The sequence below is a fragment of the Etheostoma spectabile genome, chromosome 2 (genome assembly GCF_008692095.1).
Source record: "Etheostoma spectabile isolate EspeVRDwgs_2016 chromosome 2, UIUC_Espe_1.0, whole genome shotgun sequence".
NCBI classification, from domain to species: Eukaryota; Metazoa; Chordata; class Actinopteri; order Perciformes; family Percidae; genus Etheostoma; species Etheostoma spectabile.
The window spans coordinates 26,447,791-26,465,783 of NC_045734.1; the positions used below are offsets into that span (position 1 = coordinate 26,447,791).

At 41.0% G+C, this 17,993-nt stretch overlaps 2 protein-coding genes across 3 annotated transcripts in view; one reads left to right on the plus strand and one right to left on the minus strand.

Annotated features, from left to right (window-relative positions):
* pvalb7 (parvalbumin 7) overlaps positions 1-4,005 on the minus strand; it is a 36,120-nt gene extending 32,115 nt beyond the window's left edge. Inside the window, exon 1 of one of the 2 annotated variants that reach the window (XM_032534613.1) lies at positions 3,753-4,005. The gene's annotated coding sequence lies outside the window, so the exon portion shown is untranslated. Of the gene's footprint in view, positions 1-2,286; positions 2,310-3,752 lie in introns of those variants that run through there. The other variant, XM_032534622.1, reaches the window with a different exon arrangement.
* ncf4 (neutrophil cytosolic factor 4) overlaps positions 1-14,285 on the plus strand; it is a 33,383-nt gene extending 19,098 nt beyond the window's left edge. The window contains exons 7-11 of the mRNA XM_032534535.1: positions 3,924-4,022; positions 7,535-7,686; positions 9,433-9,498; positions 13,907-14,153; positions 14,185-14,285. Of these exons, the coding sequence (XP_032390426.1) occupies positions 3,924-4,022; positions 7,535-7,686; positions 9,433-9,498; positions 13,907-14,114 (525 nt within the window). The 3' untranslated portion in view covers positions 14,115-14,153; positions 14,185-14,285. The remainder of the gene's footprint in view (positions 1-3,923; positions 4,023-7,534; positions 7,687-9,432; positions 9,499-13,906; positions 14,154-14,184) is intronic.
* Positions 14,286-17,993: the final 3,708 nt, after the last annotated feature.

Consider the following 17,993-nt stretch of genomic DNA (forward strand, 5'->3'; position numbering starts at 1 on the left):
ACACACACACACACACACACACACACACACACACACACAACCTCTTCAACCTGTGCTCATTCTTATCTGCAAAATGCATATCCTCCTATGATCTTTCACCCCAGGCCTTCTAGGAAGTGGGCCATCTACTTAAAAAAATACACTTTCATTATGTCAGGGAGAGAGAAAAAAAACTCAGATCTCATCTTCGCCTCCCTAATGCCAGACTAACGAGATGAGGGTTTAACAAGCTCATTAAGGCGGGGTCGGTGCGAGTCTAATTGAACCGAATGATTGCTCCTGGGGCTGACTAAACCCAAGGGTTGTGTAGCTACATTTAGAGGCCGACCCTTTAGTACATACATAATATGAATATATATATACACTTTGCATGGCTGGTCAAATTACAAAAATGTCATTGAGGGGGCTGTTGTATTTCACACATTACCAGAAAAACAGATTTGTAAGGACACAAGCTGTGGCTGCATTGCCTTCTGGTCTATTTATACTGCTGTGTTGAAAAACTGGTGTCTTTGCTTCTACTATGCTATATTTCATCCTGCATGATTGTTGAGTAACATTGCAAAATGGTGAATCATAGAATCAAGCTCTTCCTCTTTGATTCAGAAGGTAGTGCCTTTGCCTGAGAAATTCATTGCATGTTTGTCTGTCAAACACTTTGGCTGGAGCAACAGATCTCAAAAGAGATATGAATTTATGATATTATAATCTGCCAGATTATAATAGCATAAATTCATATCTCTAAATCGCTGGCCAGATCTTCATGTTTTAAGGCTCTTTTGGGACACCCACTATTTTAACTGTTTACACCTTAACTGATAAACTGTTTGACATCTCCCCAGTCAACGGATGTGCATGGCTGGGATAAAGCCTGACAGCCTCCCTTTCTGCTATCTATTTTGCAAGGGCATAGCCACTGCATCCAGGAATTAGCGCTGCCCAGCATGGTTGTGATTGGTTTAAAGAAATACAAACAAGCCAGAGCGTTTTTCCCCCCCAGAATAAATGAGCGTTATACCCAGACCATGTAGCGTTGACAACTGCTGTGGAGACAGGTCTGGCAATGCTAAACCAACATTTCCCTGACTCTACTGTCAGCCTTGTTGCACCTGTTAGAATGGGGCTAACTACACCTTTGAGATCTATAAGTTGAAGCAATTCAATGCAGCTGTACAGATAGTTTTTAGTCGACTTACATAACCAACACTTAACTCTTAAATCTGCATGTTTCTTTGACTGCCATGAAAAACACTGAAAAGAAAAATGTAAAACACTAAGCAAATTGTAAGCTGTTTTGCTGTGTGAATAATTGTTAAATGTATCGCAGTTACAAAATTCCTGCTTTTGATTTGTTCCCCCTTTAACATTTTACTTATCTCAACTTTTTTTTTGCTAGCCAGATGCCAAAAACTATTATTTGATTAAAAAAATAGATGGACAATTGCCATGTTTAATGCATCTGTTTAAATAGCATACACTCAACTACTGTAGTCATTCTACTCTAGTCTACTGTATGGTGCTCAGCACTGATTTGACTACTTGGATTCAAAACTAAACTGTTGGCTGAGACACAAAAGAAGACAGAGACGGGAAAAAAAACAAATTATATCAAAGAAAAAGACTGAAATAGAGACAAAGTGAAAACAACGAGTCATAGTAAAAGGATGAAGAGGTGGAACAATGATAGCAGGGATGAAATGAGGCATAGAGAGAGGGGGAATTGCTTTGTCACATCATATGTTGTGTTTGTGTTGGAGATAGTATCTTATCGCCTCCAACACATTTTCACATCATCTATAAATTACTGCCAGCGGCAGGTCAACACTATGATGAAACAGCGTCTGGAATAATGCATTAAAAATAGCAGCCCCAAATTCGTGTGTGCGTGTGTGCGTGTGTGCGTGTGTGCGTGCGTGCGTGCGTGCCTGCGTGCGTGCGTGTGTGTCTCCTAGGGGTCAGCATAATCTCAATGGATTGTCAATCCAGCCAGCTCCCTCACTCCCCAGCTTCATTATAATCTACCACCGGCCCGTCTGATTTTCTGCACACACACATACAGATACACACACACTTGCACATGCAGTCAGTCATTCACACACAGACACATACAAAGAGTTAACCATGAACTTCAAAAACATGTAATGAGCTAAATGACTCTTAAACACTACTAACATTACACTGCCCCACTCAACCAGGCTGCTGTGAGGATTATCACACAATCACTCGCAATGAAACAACCACATGAAAACCGCAATGATCCATCATTGCACCTCCCTTTACCTTTACCTTTTCTTTTCCTTTTCTTCCTCCTCCTCTTCTTCACCTCCCTCCCACTGCTTTAACCGCTCCTTGTTCTTTTTTGGTCTCGCTGTACCTCTCCTGATTCTCCAACTCTCTTTTGCTATTGTGTGTATGGTGCGTTTGCAAAGACTTGCTTGGAGTGTCGTGCGTGTGTGTGAGTGTGTGAGTGTGTGAGTGAGTGAGTGAGTGAGTGAGTGAGTGAGTGTGGTGTGTGTGTGTGTGTGTGTTTGTGTGTGTGTGTGTGTGTGTGGTGTGTGTGTGTGTGTGTGTGTGTGTAAAAGTCGTATTTTATCATCTGTGTGTTCGGGGAGTCTCTTTGCAAAAGGACAGGAACTGGTTTAAAGCATCGGTATCACTCTACTGAGATCTACTTTAAATGCAAATTCAACTCTGGCAGGCTTTTATTCCAGATGCAATGATGCTAACCAGCATGGTCAACAAAAAACACACACACCCACCCACACACACACACACACACAGCACACACACACACACACACACACACACACACACACAGACACCCTTGTATTGTAGCTTGGCATCTCCTCAACTACCACTTTGTAAACATGCTTTTTACTTCACCTCCCACAGACAAACACTCACACACACACACTTACACAGGGGCACCCTAAACACTAAAGTTATTACTAGCAGTATATTCTGTATATACTCGCAAAAGAGCTGCAAACATGAATATAGTGTTGAAATTGTTAGTCACTTAATTGATTAGTCATTGATTAGTCACTTAAGTCAATCAAAATATGTGGTTTCAGCTTATCACAAGTGAGGAGCATCTCTCTGTTTTATATCATAGTAAAATTAGTTGGGTATTAGACTGTTAGTGCAAAACGAGACACTTGAAGATGTCTCCCTGGGCAACAGGGATCGTCTTTTTTCACTATTTTTCAAACTTTCGTAAAATAATATACATATCTATTGATGATGGAAAAAATCATTGGTTGCAGCATTAACACACTCTTTTAAACATTTAATATATATTCACCAATACCATTACTCATGATACATTACATGCAGATCTGCTCCACACAAACACACAGAACAGCTGCATAACTGAACATATGAAATTATAGTTCTGTAGCATTCCTTCTTTCTCATTGTCTTCCTTTCTTTTGCTCTCTCTCTCTCACTCACACATACATGTCTCGCAGGTTTGGTTCTTTTTCTTATCAATTATCTCTTCCTCGCAACCGTTTGTACTTCCTCAAGAGGATAAATTCATCTGTGTTTTCTTGCATCCCTTCAGTCCCTCTCTCAATAACACACACCCACCGACACTCACTCCAAACCAAAAAATCTTAACTTTTTCAAACTGAAAAACTAAAAAAAGAAGCATCTCTTATCCCTCTCCTGTCTGTCTGCTTCTCTCTCTTTTTCTATCACTTAAATACAAATACTCACAATGTTGTCCATCAGCAAAAAGTGTATTTTACCTGTCTGCTCTCACCGTCTCTTCTCTCTGGGTGTTGAATGTGTCCGTCTCTCTCCTCTCTTGTTCCTCTCGCCTCTTACTGATGTGCGTGTGTGTGTGGTTTCTTCTTTGTATGTGTGTTTGTGTGTGTGTGTGTCTGTGTGTGTGTGTGTATCTGGTGCGTGTGTCCCAGGTAATATTTGATTTTCGCGGCAACGGCAAGGCGGAGTTGAATCTGAAGAAGGGAGAGGTGATCTTCCTGCTGCAACGAGTCAACGCAGACTGGCTGGAGGTAAGAACAGAGAGAAAGAGAGAGAGAGAGAGAGAGAGAGAGAGAGAGCGTTGGAGAGGGAGGGGGAGAGAGGGAGAGAGTGAAGGACGGAGAGAGAAAAGTAGAGAAGGAGAGAGGGAGGGAAAGAGTGGGAGAATGGAAGGCATTAAAAGATGAGTGAGAGGGATGGGAAAGATATAGAAAAGGTGGAGGGGGGAGGGAGACAGTATCCAAAAAGAGAGAACAAATGAAAAGAGGAGAAAAGGAGAGAAGGAAGGATCCTAATGGTGATGGGGAAGTAGAGGAAAGAGAAAAGTGATGGAAGAGACCAGGCAAGGGCAAGAGATGAAGAAATGATGGGAAAGAGGGAGGGAAGGAAGGAGCGAGAAAAATTGAGAGCAAAGGGCAGAGAGGTAAAGATTCTACAACAGAGAGAGGGAGATAATGGGGAAAAGCAGGACAGATAAACAGGAAAGATGCAGAAGGAAATGAGAGAGACAGATGTGGAGCTAAACAGAAAGATGAAAAGAGTGAGGATAAATGAATAGAGGCTAAATGAAAAGTCAAATGAAAAGAGAATAGTGGAAGATGTTGCTACCTGAATAATCGGACGCACTACCACCTCTTCTCCAGCTTTTTAAGAAAATGGCCAAAAGTCCAATTTACAGTTTTTGTGTCCACATGGTCATATGTGTGAGCCTGTCCAACACCAACTGATTATAAAGAAATGGTCGTCCCAGGTTGGTGTGGAAGAAGGTGACTGGTCTACGCAGAGACCTGACCTCCACCCAGGCTACATTTACATTGCTACATTTTGGTTTAAAAATGAATATCTTTTGCTTCGTTTACACCTCACATTCCCACTGCTCTGGCGTTTCAGAGTCCCTAAACCGGGGGGATTTAAAAACACTTCTGACCCCGTTTTGGTTTTGGGAATCTGCTGGGTTGCGTTGAAGTCTCAACGGCCACAAACGGAGACCTTCGGCTACGCCAACACTGACGCCAACGTTTCTCTGCCTGATTGGGTCTTATCGGTCGTGACGTCTCATTCTCTCAGACTAACGCTGCGTTCTGTTAACCTCGGATATCGGAATTCTTGCTCGGCGTCCACAAGGGTTGTCCGAGTACTGAGGTCGGAAATCCGAGGAAAGGGGGCGTGTTGCCAGACAACGTCTGACTTTCTTGTCGGAACTCCGACTCGGATAAATAATAGAACACAGCATAAGCTACTAACGTTACTATGGCAACTACCAGCAACGGGCTGAGTATACATGCTGCCTCCTGTTTACCCCGCCACACGTATACCCAGTGTAAGAGAATGTTGATGAGATATGTGGTTTGGGTGTGTTAGATTAACAAGAGATTAGTTCTTCTGCTGGAGCTGAAAAAACTTGCTCGCTTTTGGCTCAACACCCCGTTAAAAAAACCAAAATGTAGCACTGTAAATGTAGCCCCAATCCAACACCTATGGGGAAAAACTGGAACATTGCTTGTGAGCCAGTCCTGATCAGTGAGGTGTCCGACCTCACTAATGCTGTCGTTGCATTTCCCCCCGACTCATTTCCTGGTTCTCCTTCTCCATAAACAACATGGAATCAAGGAGAGGGTTAACTTTTCCTGTTACATATTTCCCAGAAACCACAGGGGAGACACTTTGTTTCTCTCACTGTGCCTGTGGAGTCGGTACTCTCTCCGAAGCTAATCCCCATCACTCTCTCACTCGCTCTACCACACACTCCCCACGCACACACAAGAGATCGCCGCACACACCAACGCACATGTATAAACTTCAGGCCACACACTTAGGCTACGGCAAAAGCTCTGCATGGATCCTCCGCAGAACCATAATTCAGGCTTAAATGTGAGCAAATCCCTGCAGCCAGCTCCCCAATTCTAACAAAAAGCCTTTCAAAAAGAGTGGAGGCTGAGCAGATGATGAATGCCAGTGGTTTTGAAATGCCGTATTTAAAAAATCTCATATGGCTCTGCCAGTGATGTATCCACATCATTTGTTTGGGTGTCCATTACATTTTTTGCCATGGAGTGTATTTTGCAATTTTGCTTTATTTTATGATCACTTTGTTTCGTTTTTTAATGAGCACATCTGTGACACTTTGGAAAATGTTGGAAGGAATTAAAGAAAAGAGTCCCTACACAAGTTGCATCAGTGAAGAAGTTAATTACAGAATATAATATGACTTAAAAAAAGAAACATAACTCATGTCATGAATACAGTGACCACAAAGTATCTCCACAGTTGTGTCTGGAGGCGCCATGCTCCAGTTTCCCTTTCAGAGGAACAATTACTCAATGAAAAAAATGTCCTGATTACACACTGCAAGTGTCATGTGTAAGTCATCGCCGTCCAAAAATGGGAAGTGGGGCATTTTAATTAGCTGCTTAACATGAAAATGCAACACTGGGACACTGGTTCCCGGCAAATAGTTAAAAAAAGGGTCAGGAAACCTGTTTGGTAAAGCTGTGTAAGGTGTTAAGATAAGAGTGTGAGAGAGAAGCCTGGGAGTGGGTGAGTGGGAGAGGGAGAGAGATGGAGGAGGTGGAAGCTGATATGGTGGGAGGGAGAGAGAGAAAGAGAGAGAGAGAGAGTCAAAATCAACATGGAAGGAGGAGGAGAACGATGCACTTATCTTGCCTCTGGCTTTCCAAAGAGATCCAAAAATTGTAACTGAAAACACTGATAATGTATTAATCCTTATATAACACTGCGGAAACACCATCTCGTTGCTCATTTGCAACTTTGTATCCATGCAAGTAGTAAGTGTGTTGTTTTTTGGGGTGGTTAAGGTTCATGCAACGCTTAAAACCTTTAAGGTGCCTTTTTGATTTAGTCAGTGGACAAAACAGCTGCGGGTGGAAAATGTGAAGAATCCAACTGGTGCGTAAAGGTGAATGTTTCAAACACACCAGTGGAGAGAAACCTGAACCTTTTCAGGCTTCCCAGAGGCACAACAAAAAAAACTTGACGCTATAATTTTAAACTAAGACCCTATTAAAAAGATCAACCAACCTACCTAACTGCTAACTGTAAAAATGAGAAACTATGCCATGTCTACATCTATTCGCATTTTGAGTAAAGAGTCCTAATCCTTCCTATTTAATGTTGTTCACTGTTGCTTGATCACATGGATTATTTAAAAAAAATACAGTATATATTTTTATTTTTACATAAAACTGTTGCCTAATGCTGCTTGTGTGTGTGTGTGTGTCTGTGTGTGTGTGTGTGCGCGCGCGTGCGCTGACACACTTAGACGCCAGGGGTGTTGTAAACAGGCTTTGAGTGCTCGAACATCAGCAGCATATTATGAACAAGCTAATTATTCTGGGAAACTTCTCTCTAGAGTTACGTCCCTGCTGCGTTATTGTGTTTATCTCCTTTAAATCTTCAACCCATCTCATCGTTAGTCCCTTATCTCTCCATCCTCTGGGTCTCTCCTCATTTGCATTTTTTATCACCTCTTTATCCTTCTCTTCCCATCCTTTCCCTGCTGTCTTCTGTCCTTTCTTCTACTCAGGGCACGGTGAACAATCAAACAGGTATTTTCCCACAATCCTTTGTGAAGATCATCAAGCCCCTCCCGGAGAGTGACTCCGAAGGTGAGGGTGGAGGCCCCACCTACAGCTGTCTGCGCTGCTTCCTGCTCACCCCCTCTGGAGTCCACACCAGGTCTGTTTATGCCTAGTTCACGCTTCACAACTTTAAAGTCAAAGTCATCCAAACTTTCCACTATGTGGATGTTATAAGTACTAACAGCACAGATTGTGGGGGAAATTAGGGGAGGGCTAGAGCACACGCAGCACCCTGGACTTCAGGTTGGGTGAAATCTACTGTGTGCTAAAAGCCCTCTAAAAGTTAAGAGTGTAGCTCGCAGATATCTGGAACAGTTTGAGTGCTTTTTTTTAGCCTGGGAACCAGACAGATCTGCAAGCTCATGTTTAATTTGCTCTGGCAGATCTCCATGTTCAGACATATTTACAGACTAGACTCTGCTTTTTATTTTACATGGGCGGGGAAATGACTGACAACTTGCGGCACCTTTGCACTTTACACAAAACTAACCCAATGACGTAATTGTTTTGGCTCACGCACACTTGAGTTGGGGACACTATGCCGGGCCTAAACCTTGCTCAGTAAAGACGCCGTTGAGGCATTTTTGAAAACAACCAAGACATCTTCAGCTGATGGGAAAATTTCTGTTGGAGTAATATTTTCAACTGTTAGTGGCATAAACAGCAACACTCATTCCCAGACACCATCATAGCTCATCTCCATCTGCTATAGTCTGTTTACATGTCTTCACATTTTTGTTGCTCTGATTGGTTGTAGGTTTATCTAATTGCGCCTAGAGGCATTTGGGTCTGCGCCCATTGATAACACCCTTTGGAAATCAAAAATTAATTGAAAGGGTTTCACACTGACTCACATTTGCGATTTGTTGTGGTGGTGGTGTCAGGTGCAAAGATGTTCTCATGAATGCTGTGCACCAAGCAATTGTACTTTTGTGGAGGGACTTTTACTGTAAATCTTAATTGCCTTCATTCAGATCATTTTTGAAGTGATGAAATTAAACTGTAAACCTTTTTATTGAGTTTGCTAGTTGCATTTGTTGTTACATTTCAGAATCAGGAAAGGGTTTTATTGCCACAATAAGTTCACGTATGTGGAATTTGCCTTGGTGAAAGGTGCATACATAAACAAACATATTATACATTAATACGAAATAAACAAGAAATACAAAAACATTTTTGAGGCTCTTGGAAATTTCCATTGCACTCCATTGTAGACAGAATACTAGCTGATATCAGTTGCATTGTTTTTTTAACCAGGGCAGCAGTTTTCAGATTACATTATGTGCTTACATAATTTTATAAGGGTTCTCCAATGTTTTCTCAGTTAGTTTTTACAATAACATTATAAACAGAATGAGCCTTTGGAACACTGGAGGAATGGTTGCTGGTAATGGGGAATGTAGATATTGCATTAAAGATCAGCCACCCACTCAGATCAGCTGGTATTCTGTCTGTAATGGAGTAGTATGGAAATTTGTGACCCCAAACCTTTGACCGGTAGTATACATACAAAGTAACTGCATAAGAGAAAAGGCTGGATGGGTTGAGTGCATAATTTGCAAAGGATATATAGTATATGCAATGGGCAGATGTAAAAAAAAAGTGTAGAGACTGGGGAGGGGGTGAAGTTTTGGTGGGGGGTCCGGGGCGTTGTTGGTGAGGCTTACTGCTGAGGGGGAAAAACTGTTTTGGTGGCGTAAGGTTTTGGTCCGCAGCATCCTGCCAGAGGGAAGAAGTTCATTCAGTTTGTTCCTGGGGAGCGAGGGATTGGCTACAACATCTGGTTCCACTTTTTAGGAGCGAATTTTTCAGGCCGGTCTAAATGTTGTATTCCTTCTTACAGAGATGTGTGTGTGCAGGAGGACCTCACTATCCAGCCGACGTACAAGGACCTACTGTCTCGTATGAGGTGGGTGAATACCACATTCTAGACATTTCTGTAACTGGCTATCACGTGTATCACTGGGGCCATTTTTTGTAGAATGTTTATCTGTGTTTTATGTCATGTTTTTAATATCATTTACACCTGTTTTGGTTTTGAGAGAAACAGGAGGATCCATTTTGTGGGTGTTAAGAGCCGACTGTTGTTTAGCTGTGGAGGGGAAAATTATTGTATTCAACCTTGCACCTGTGAGTGAATTACATTACCTTCCGTGTGATAATGGAACATAAAACTATTTGATGAAAGCTTAAAGTAGAGGCAGTGAAGCATGTGACAATTACACTATTTTTTGCATGAAAGCTCTAAAAGATTTCACATCATAATCACATTATGCAAGCCTTTTCAAAGTTCTGATAATCCTTTCCAGCTAGCATTAATGAAAAAGTACGTGTTGTTGACGACTTGTAATCTTTCAACTCAACTTTGTGAAGCATGTGTGAAGTGCTCAACATGTTTTATTACAGGAACACGCCAACCTTTTGGGACTTTAGCTTATTCACCGTATCCCCTAGAGTTAGACAAGTCGATACATACCCTTCTCTTCTCCCTGCGTGCTGTGACTGTATCTGACACCCCCAGCATTAGCTTAGCCTAGCACAGATCCTGCAAGTAACTGGTTCCAACTAGCTACTGCTCCTAATAAGTGACAAAATAACGCCAACATGTTCCTATTTACATGTGATTTGTAAAGTCACAGAGTGTACAAATAACAAGGTCACATGAGACACAGTTAAATTCTAACCGCATACTAACTGGGAACTATATTCTCAGAAAGACAAAGCACTGCTACTTCTGCTACTTGGACAGAGTGATTACATAGACAGTTAAAGAAAGCAACATCAAAAAGCACAGTTATTTCCGTCAACAAAACCAATGTGAATAATTAGCTAGTAGCGGACAAGACTGTTTATCAAGGGCTGACATTGAGGAATTGTCAGAGGATTTATACTTGATATCAAACAAAATGCCGAACAGACTGAGGTCAAGGGGAGGATCAGAACAAACACGGACTGGTGGTGTAGCTAGTTATATGTGGAATCCAGTTCATAAGCAAGGTAAAGGTTACAGTCGTGAGCATTAGCTCTAGCACCGATCATTTTATTCTGGGGGGAAAAAGCGCATTTGTGACAACACAGTTACTTTACAGGAGATAAATGTAGCCCGAGAACAACTGCCATAGTACTGACCACCCTACTCATGTAATAGTGTTACTAACATCACCACTGTTACAGAAGTTAGTCCTCTGAAAACATAACAGAACACTTACCGTAGCCGCAAGGGAATCCTTTAGGACTTTGTCCGGTCTGTACTATCGATGGGATGGCCGTATCCTTCAGAACATGTTTCATGGCCTGTGTGGCTAATTCCCTTTTTCAATATAATGATCCTCAGTGAAATGTTCTGAGCAAACACGATGGTTCTTGAAGGTGGCCACAGGTGTATTTGGATCCATATCCAGAGCAATTATAGCCATAGATTCAGCGGCCAGCCTTTTTGGTTGGAATTCTATGAAACATCATGATATTACCTGGTCTCCTGTTAATTGTTGCAGTAAACACCCATGATTGAAACTATGAAATGAAACTATGCTTTTAGTGTCTAGTAATTGTTGAATTTGGCTCTATTACTCTAACTCTTAGCAAACTCCAGGCGAACTCTCTGCTCTGTGACCGGACTTCTCAGGTGCTGCGAGCAAATCACTCCGCCCAAGTAGCAAAAGTACCAGTGCTTCGTCTTTCTGAGAATATAGTTCCCAGTTAGTATGCGGTTAGAATATGGCTGTGTCTTCTGTAGCCTTGTTATTTTTACACCCTGTGATTATACAAATCACAACATGTATAGGAACATGTTGCCGTTATTGTGAGCAGTAGCTGGTTGGAAGTTGGAACCAGTTACCTGCAGGATCTTTGCTAAGCAAAGCTAATGCTGGGGACGTCAGACACGCACGGAAATGAGAAGGGTATGTATCGACGTGTCTAACTCTGTTGGATACGGTGAATAAGCTAAAGTCCCAATAAGTCGGCGTGTTCCTTTTAAGGCCATTTTCATATATTAGACTTGAAAAGATGGTGTTTTAAATCCCAAGTTATCCTGTTTTGTTCTTTGCGCAGCAGAGCGATATTTTTATATCGATAAACAATGACGTAATTGTTGACATGTGTGATCACACTTTCGGCATTTTACCTTCCTCGGTACTCTGTATTTTCTGTCTGTTAATCGCAGCACAAACAGGTGAATAAAAGTCCACTAACTCCCCGGGCTGTCCTGAGGGGCAGCGTATTTAACTGTTCTGCAATGCAAACCTGCAAATTGCCAGTTGCCGATCAGCACCACTCGTCAAATTAGTTCCTGCAGGACCCCCAACTGCCCCCCCCCCCCCCCCCCCACAGCACCTCCATCACAGGATGCATATGCTTATTAAACTATGATATCTGTTCTTCTCTGTCTTGTTCTCTTTCATTCTCCCGCTCCCTCAATTTCTCATTATCTGGTAATTTGGAAAGGTGAGCACTACGATGATTAGCCCTTCCTATTCATAATCAGTTCATTTCTTACGCTTATCTGCTCATTAGTGTTTTTCTGTGTTCATATTGTGCCCTGGAGAAGAATGGATGAGACCCTGGTCTTGAGTTTTAATAAGCCTTAGCACTGAGAAAGGGAGGGGGGGGGGGGGGAGTGAAGAGAACGGAGGAGGAGAGGTTTGTGTGGTGGTGGAGGTATGAGTAGATAGTGAGTAGGAAAGAGAAGAGGGAGGATTTTGTTAAACAAGAAAGAGGAAGAACCAAAGAAAGAGTGTAGCAACTGAAAGGTTGCTTAACTATTGGATAATGAAATAACTGAAATATAATGCCTTGCCTCAAGTATAAATGAGTCTAAAATGGAATCAAACCAGTGAATTAAATAAGATGGCACAGCATCACTTCATTTGTAAAGCGCCTTAAAAACAATCAAGAAATGGATTACGAAGTGCTTTGACAGTGGAAACAAAAGCACATACAAAGCAATACATACATATACACATCAATTCAATAGACATACAGTACTTAAGATATCATAATATAAATTGATGTTACATATCTCTACAAGATTTAGATTGTAAATTGATGTCCTCTAATGAAGAAAAAAAACACTTGTCCTTTCTGTTTTTTTGTCAGGAAGCGGTCTTTGCATGTCCTTCATTAGATGTAACACTCCATCATGTTATGCCTCTAGGAATTTCATAAACTCAAAACCTCAAACTGTCTCTCTCTCTCTCTCTCTCTCTCTCTCTCTCTCTCTCTCTCTCTCTCTCTCTCTCTCTCTCTTTTCTTCCTTCCTGGACACAAACATTACTCTCTGCCCATACAAATAAAAGTGATTATAGAGAGGGTGTTAACTTCATATCTGCAATTATTACCCAATTCCTTTGGTCCAGCATGTGTTTCCTTAATGATAATTCCCACAGCAAAGTTTTAATTAAACTGTAATATTTCAACAAAAGCCATGTGGGGGCAGTCATTTCCTTCGCTAAAAGAATGGTGCAGGCTTTTTCTTGTTATGTCTTCGTTAAATATCTTTATTGCTTTAAATAATAAAATCCTAATAAAATAAAGTCAGACAAAATAAGAATATAAAAAAAAAACATTCATAATAATTACACCCCTCACCTTGTTATGCTCTGGGTCTTCTATCTTTTATCGTCCATAGAGTACTGAATACGTTTCTAAATCACAAATGCTGTATGATACATTATTAAGGTGCAGTTGCCATAAACAACCGATATTGCAGCTGTACCACTTGCAAATGGGCATTTAAAAAATCCAGTGAGATTGTTGCTGCTTGTCTTTCCATCTTGATTTCTTTACATTTTTGTTTGTTATAAATACATTTCAACATGTTGAAAGATAGATTTCAATTTCTCTCTAATGCTTTATCTTGCACAACAAGAGCCCGTCCCACAATGAGCTTTCTGTAGGACGTGCCATTTCTGAGTCTGTAGCTATTGAGGAGGAGAGAGGGGGGGCAAGGTGGAGGGTGGGGGTGTGGGCTTGACCAACTGCCACTTTGCTCGTTTGAAAGCCATGATGTCTCTTTCTCATGGGGCGGGCAAATCAGAGACAGGGGAGGTAACCTTGCTCCTTATGACCTCATAAGGAGCAAGATTCCAGATTGACCCATCTGAGCTTTCATTTTCTCAAAGGCAGAGCAGGATACCCAGGGCTCGGTTTACACCTATCACCATTTCTAGCCCCTGGGGGACCGTAGGCAGGCTGGGGGAACCCATATTAATGTTAGAAAAAACTCATAAAGTGAAAAGAATTTATGCCATGGGACCTCTTAAAATATCTAAAAACATCTGAAGTCAACATCTCCCTGTCCGTGTCTCTATTTTCAGAAACGTCTTCAAGTTGGACGACATTGCCATCAACTACCGCGACCACGAGGGCGACCTCATCCGTATCCTCGACGACGACGACGTCCAGCTGATGATCAGGCAGAGCCAAGATCAGCAGGGAAAAGTCAAGAGACCTGTCAATCAGTTTCTGTGGGAACTGCATGTGACATTGGCCTCTGACCTTTCTGTTTACAATGTTGAGGCCTGAGAGACAAAACAAAGGGACGTAGTGAAGACTTTTAAGCATTCTTATATCAGATCACCAATATAGTTGCTGATAGTGTTTTCTTTTCTGTTCATCAGAGTTACACATGTTACAAATGTCACTGCTGTTTCAGTTTGATACATGTTACGTAGTAATGATCTAATTTAATAACATTTTTCATTTTTAATGCTTTAGTTTGTACTGTACACCGGAGAGCCCGAGTAGTTCACAAATGTGTATGCGTAGTCTAAGACTGGGAGCCGTAGCTCAGAGCAAATAAAACCTTAAGCTACACATCACCTCACACTTTTGCAGATCTTAAGAATGTAGCAAAACTGCAAAGGTGTACCTGGGATGAAACTGAAGAAGTGGCTGTCATTCTAGATTCTGAAGGTGAATACCCGTCCACTTCTTTCTCAATGGAAACTCAAACTAGTCTCCACTTAATCTGAAGCAACCCACCAGTATACCTTATTTTGAAGCTAATTTGACATTCTTTAACACAATCTATCAAGCGGCTTTTTGCCAGATCATTCTGTGAACCTTTCCAGACACGAACAGCGATCAAAATCTGGAGTTTTCCAAAAGAAAATAACCAATGGCAATTGATCAACCTTGTCAACAAACTACATATCAATGGCGATTTTAGATCCGTTTTAGGGGTTCTCAAGTCCTCCTAAATTTAATCTCAGCACCCTAAAACTTATAATAATAAAAACAAATTCATTTGTGTTAGTTTGCAAACGTGTCTGTTAGTGACAGAGGGCAAACAGTTCCAGGTTTAAAGAAACTGGTTTAATATCCTGTGTCACTGTCGCCAGTGCTACGCACCTAACCCAGTCAATGAAAGTTTCATTTTTTATTTATTTATTGTTTACTCCTCACCATCATTTCATTTGATTCTGGTAGTCCTTGAAGGGACTTTTGTAATTTTTTCATATGTTCAATATTTGCATTTAACCTCTGTTATAGTAATAAATATATATTCATGTTTATCTAGTGAAATGGATACTGATTTAGCGGGGGGGGGGGGGGGGGGGGGGGGGGGGGGGGGGGGGGGTGTAACACTTTTGCAAGGCACTCTATTCGTGTTACAATCTCATTAGGGGCTGAGCCCCTCTAAAGCTCTGATCGATCCTACAATCGCCCCTGCTACATATATTTATTTATTAATTTTATGCCGCGAGTGGGAAATCTTAACTTAAAATTAGCTCCTTACCTGGTCATGAAATAGTTTACTTTTAATATTTGTTTAATTACGTGTATCACACATGCATTCACATTTTATCCATGTGTCTGCATTTCATTCATACTTGCCTTAGGAAATTCAGATATAATATTGCCTTTGCTGGCAGGACAGTTTTTCCTCATCTTTGATGCAAAGTTATTCCCCTCATATTCCTTTTTAACAACCTCTCCCAGGCACTGTGGAAGTTATGCATCTTTAAAAGTTGCTTATCGCACCAGAGGCAACAGATACTTATGTGTAAACACTGTTATTGTATTGAGTATTCAGGTGTGTATTTTTCTTTCTAGGAGTTAGCATTATTGAAAAATAGACAAATCCAGAAGGTAAACATGCACGCTGATACTGTGATGGACTGGAGTTGACAGCTAATTTGCATATTTTTATACATTTTTGATTGAGTCAGTTTTGGTCGAAATCCAACTTATTTTAGTGTCAGAAACAGTTATTTGGAAAAGCTGAAACAGTGCATTATCTATCATAAAATACATCTGGGATCCCTCTGGTGTAAATGGTTTTTTTTCAGGTGTTGATGTTTTCTTTTTTTGGTTAATTGCGTGCTGACATGGATTCACATCACTATAATTACCTCTCAGGCTGTTATGTTGGTATGCAAAAAAGTATAAGATTGTATTGGTGTTTGTGGGATGAAAGCATTAGAAACAGGAAGGTAGGCAACATACACTGAACAAACAAAAACACTCATGTAAAGACACAAGTGAACACACACACACACACACACACACACACTTTGTCAATTAAAGTACAGGGGGAATTAAAAGGATGTAATGGACATGGCCTTGATAAACCGGTTTGCCTGTATATGTGATAACTTTGTTTCCCATTACATCTATTGCCTTTTTCATTTCTAAAGAGCGAGAAATTAAACTATTTCCAGTGACAGACAAGCACGGTGACCTTGGCAGAGCTGGAGTAAAATCAAAACCATGGTAATGTGGGATGCCACTCATAAGGCAGCCTTACCTCCGGCCCACAATCACTTATTACTGCATGTGTTATTGCTTTTGCTGCTTGACGCTTAGTGATCACTTTGTTTTTGCGGTGATAAAAGGAAGAGCCCATTGTTGCCACCATGGAGGTAATGTGCTGTTGTGCTGTTGTACTTTCCACTTACATTTAGCTGATGCTTTCATCCACAGCAACCCTTAATCTGAGTGAACATCCAAGGCTTCAAGCCCTGTTCAAGGACACGGCTTACCGATGGACAATGTGGCAGATTTGAGTCCTGTTAGGTTTCTCCGGGGTCAGAAATAATCTCCTTGTTTAGCTTAAGCTTTTAAGAATGAATTTCCTAATGCTTTTATCAAAACATTATGATTATTTCCATTTGTATTAATTTTCAGTGGAAATGCTGATGCCATGTGCCAACAATGGTGACAACTGTCACATCATGACAGACAACATTCTCAAAGTCGTTGTGTTACCTGTCAGTTGATGACACTTTCAGAACATAACCACAAAGAAAATGTTGGTTGGTCTTGTTGGTGTAACTTCCTGGTACAAGAATAGTCCAACAATTTAGGAAATATACCTATTTACCTTCTTGCCAAAAGTTACCACTCTAATGTTGTTCAGTTAACATGACGCTACTGGCAGCAGGCAGTTAGCTTAGCTTAGCTTAGCATAAAGACTGGAAACGGCTACCATAGTTCTTTCCAGACACTGTCGGAGACTACAGGAGGTCACTGTGCCCTTCCAATGAGTAGTCCAGCACATAATACCCCTGTAAAACAGCAATTTACCATTCTCATTCATCTGTTTTAGCACATTTTACACAAATTACATAAAACCTGTTGATTATTGAGATATTGTGTTAGGTGGATTTTACCTTTGGACAAAGCCAGGCCAGCTGTATCCCTGTGTTTATAATCTTCATGCTAAGCTAAGCTGCTGGTGGTAGCTTCCTATTTACCGTACAGAAACAATACTACTCTCAATTGTCCTGGCCAGCTCAGTCTCATGGTAGTTCGTAGAATGGTCACGTTATTTAATCTATTGATTGATTGTGATTTCACTTGTTTTCACCTTAAACTAATAGTATATTTGAATACAATATGCATTCTTAATGGGCTCAGACTGCCACTTGTTTAACAAACTATTCCAGTGCTGGTTCCATGGTACCACAATTGTGGATAATCATCAATGATACGTTAATACGTCATGTGACCAATTAAGGGCTGGGGAAATGTGATTCTTTTTCCTACCCAATGGAAATCACAATTTCCGCGTGACACTGATAGGTTTGACTGAAATGCTTTGAAAACACACAACTGCAAGAATAACAGCCAGGTTTTGAGGAAATTGAGGAGTGATTAATCTTATTACTGAGGGTGAGCGACTGATCATCTTTTGGAGAACTTTTTTTTTTTCATGAATGTCTCTATATTTGTGTTTGTCAATCTGAGCCAGTCTGTCTGTTTGACATTCGGTCACTTTCACACTCTGCATCTCTCTCTCTGTCTGTCATCGTCAGTCTGTCTATGCCTCATAACCTAATCAGTAAGAAAGGACACTCAATCTAAGTAGCATGTTCTCTAGTCAACCTTTGCCCAGAATTTAATTATCAGCATTTGTCCCTGCTGCCATGATGGCCTGTTGTACACCCAATTAAGCTC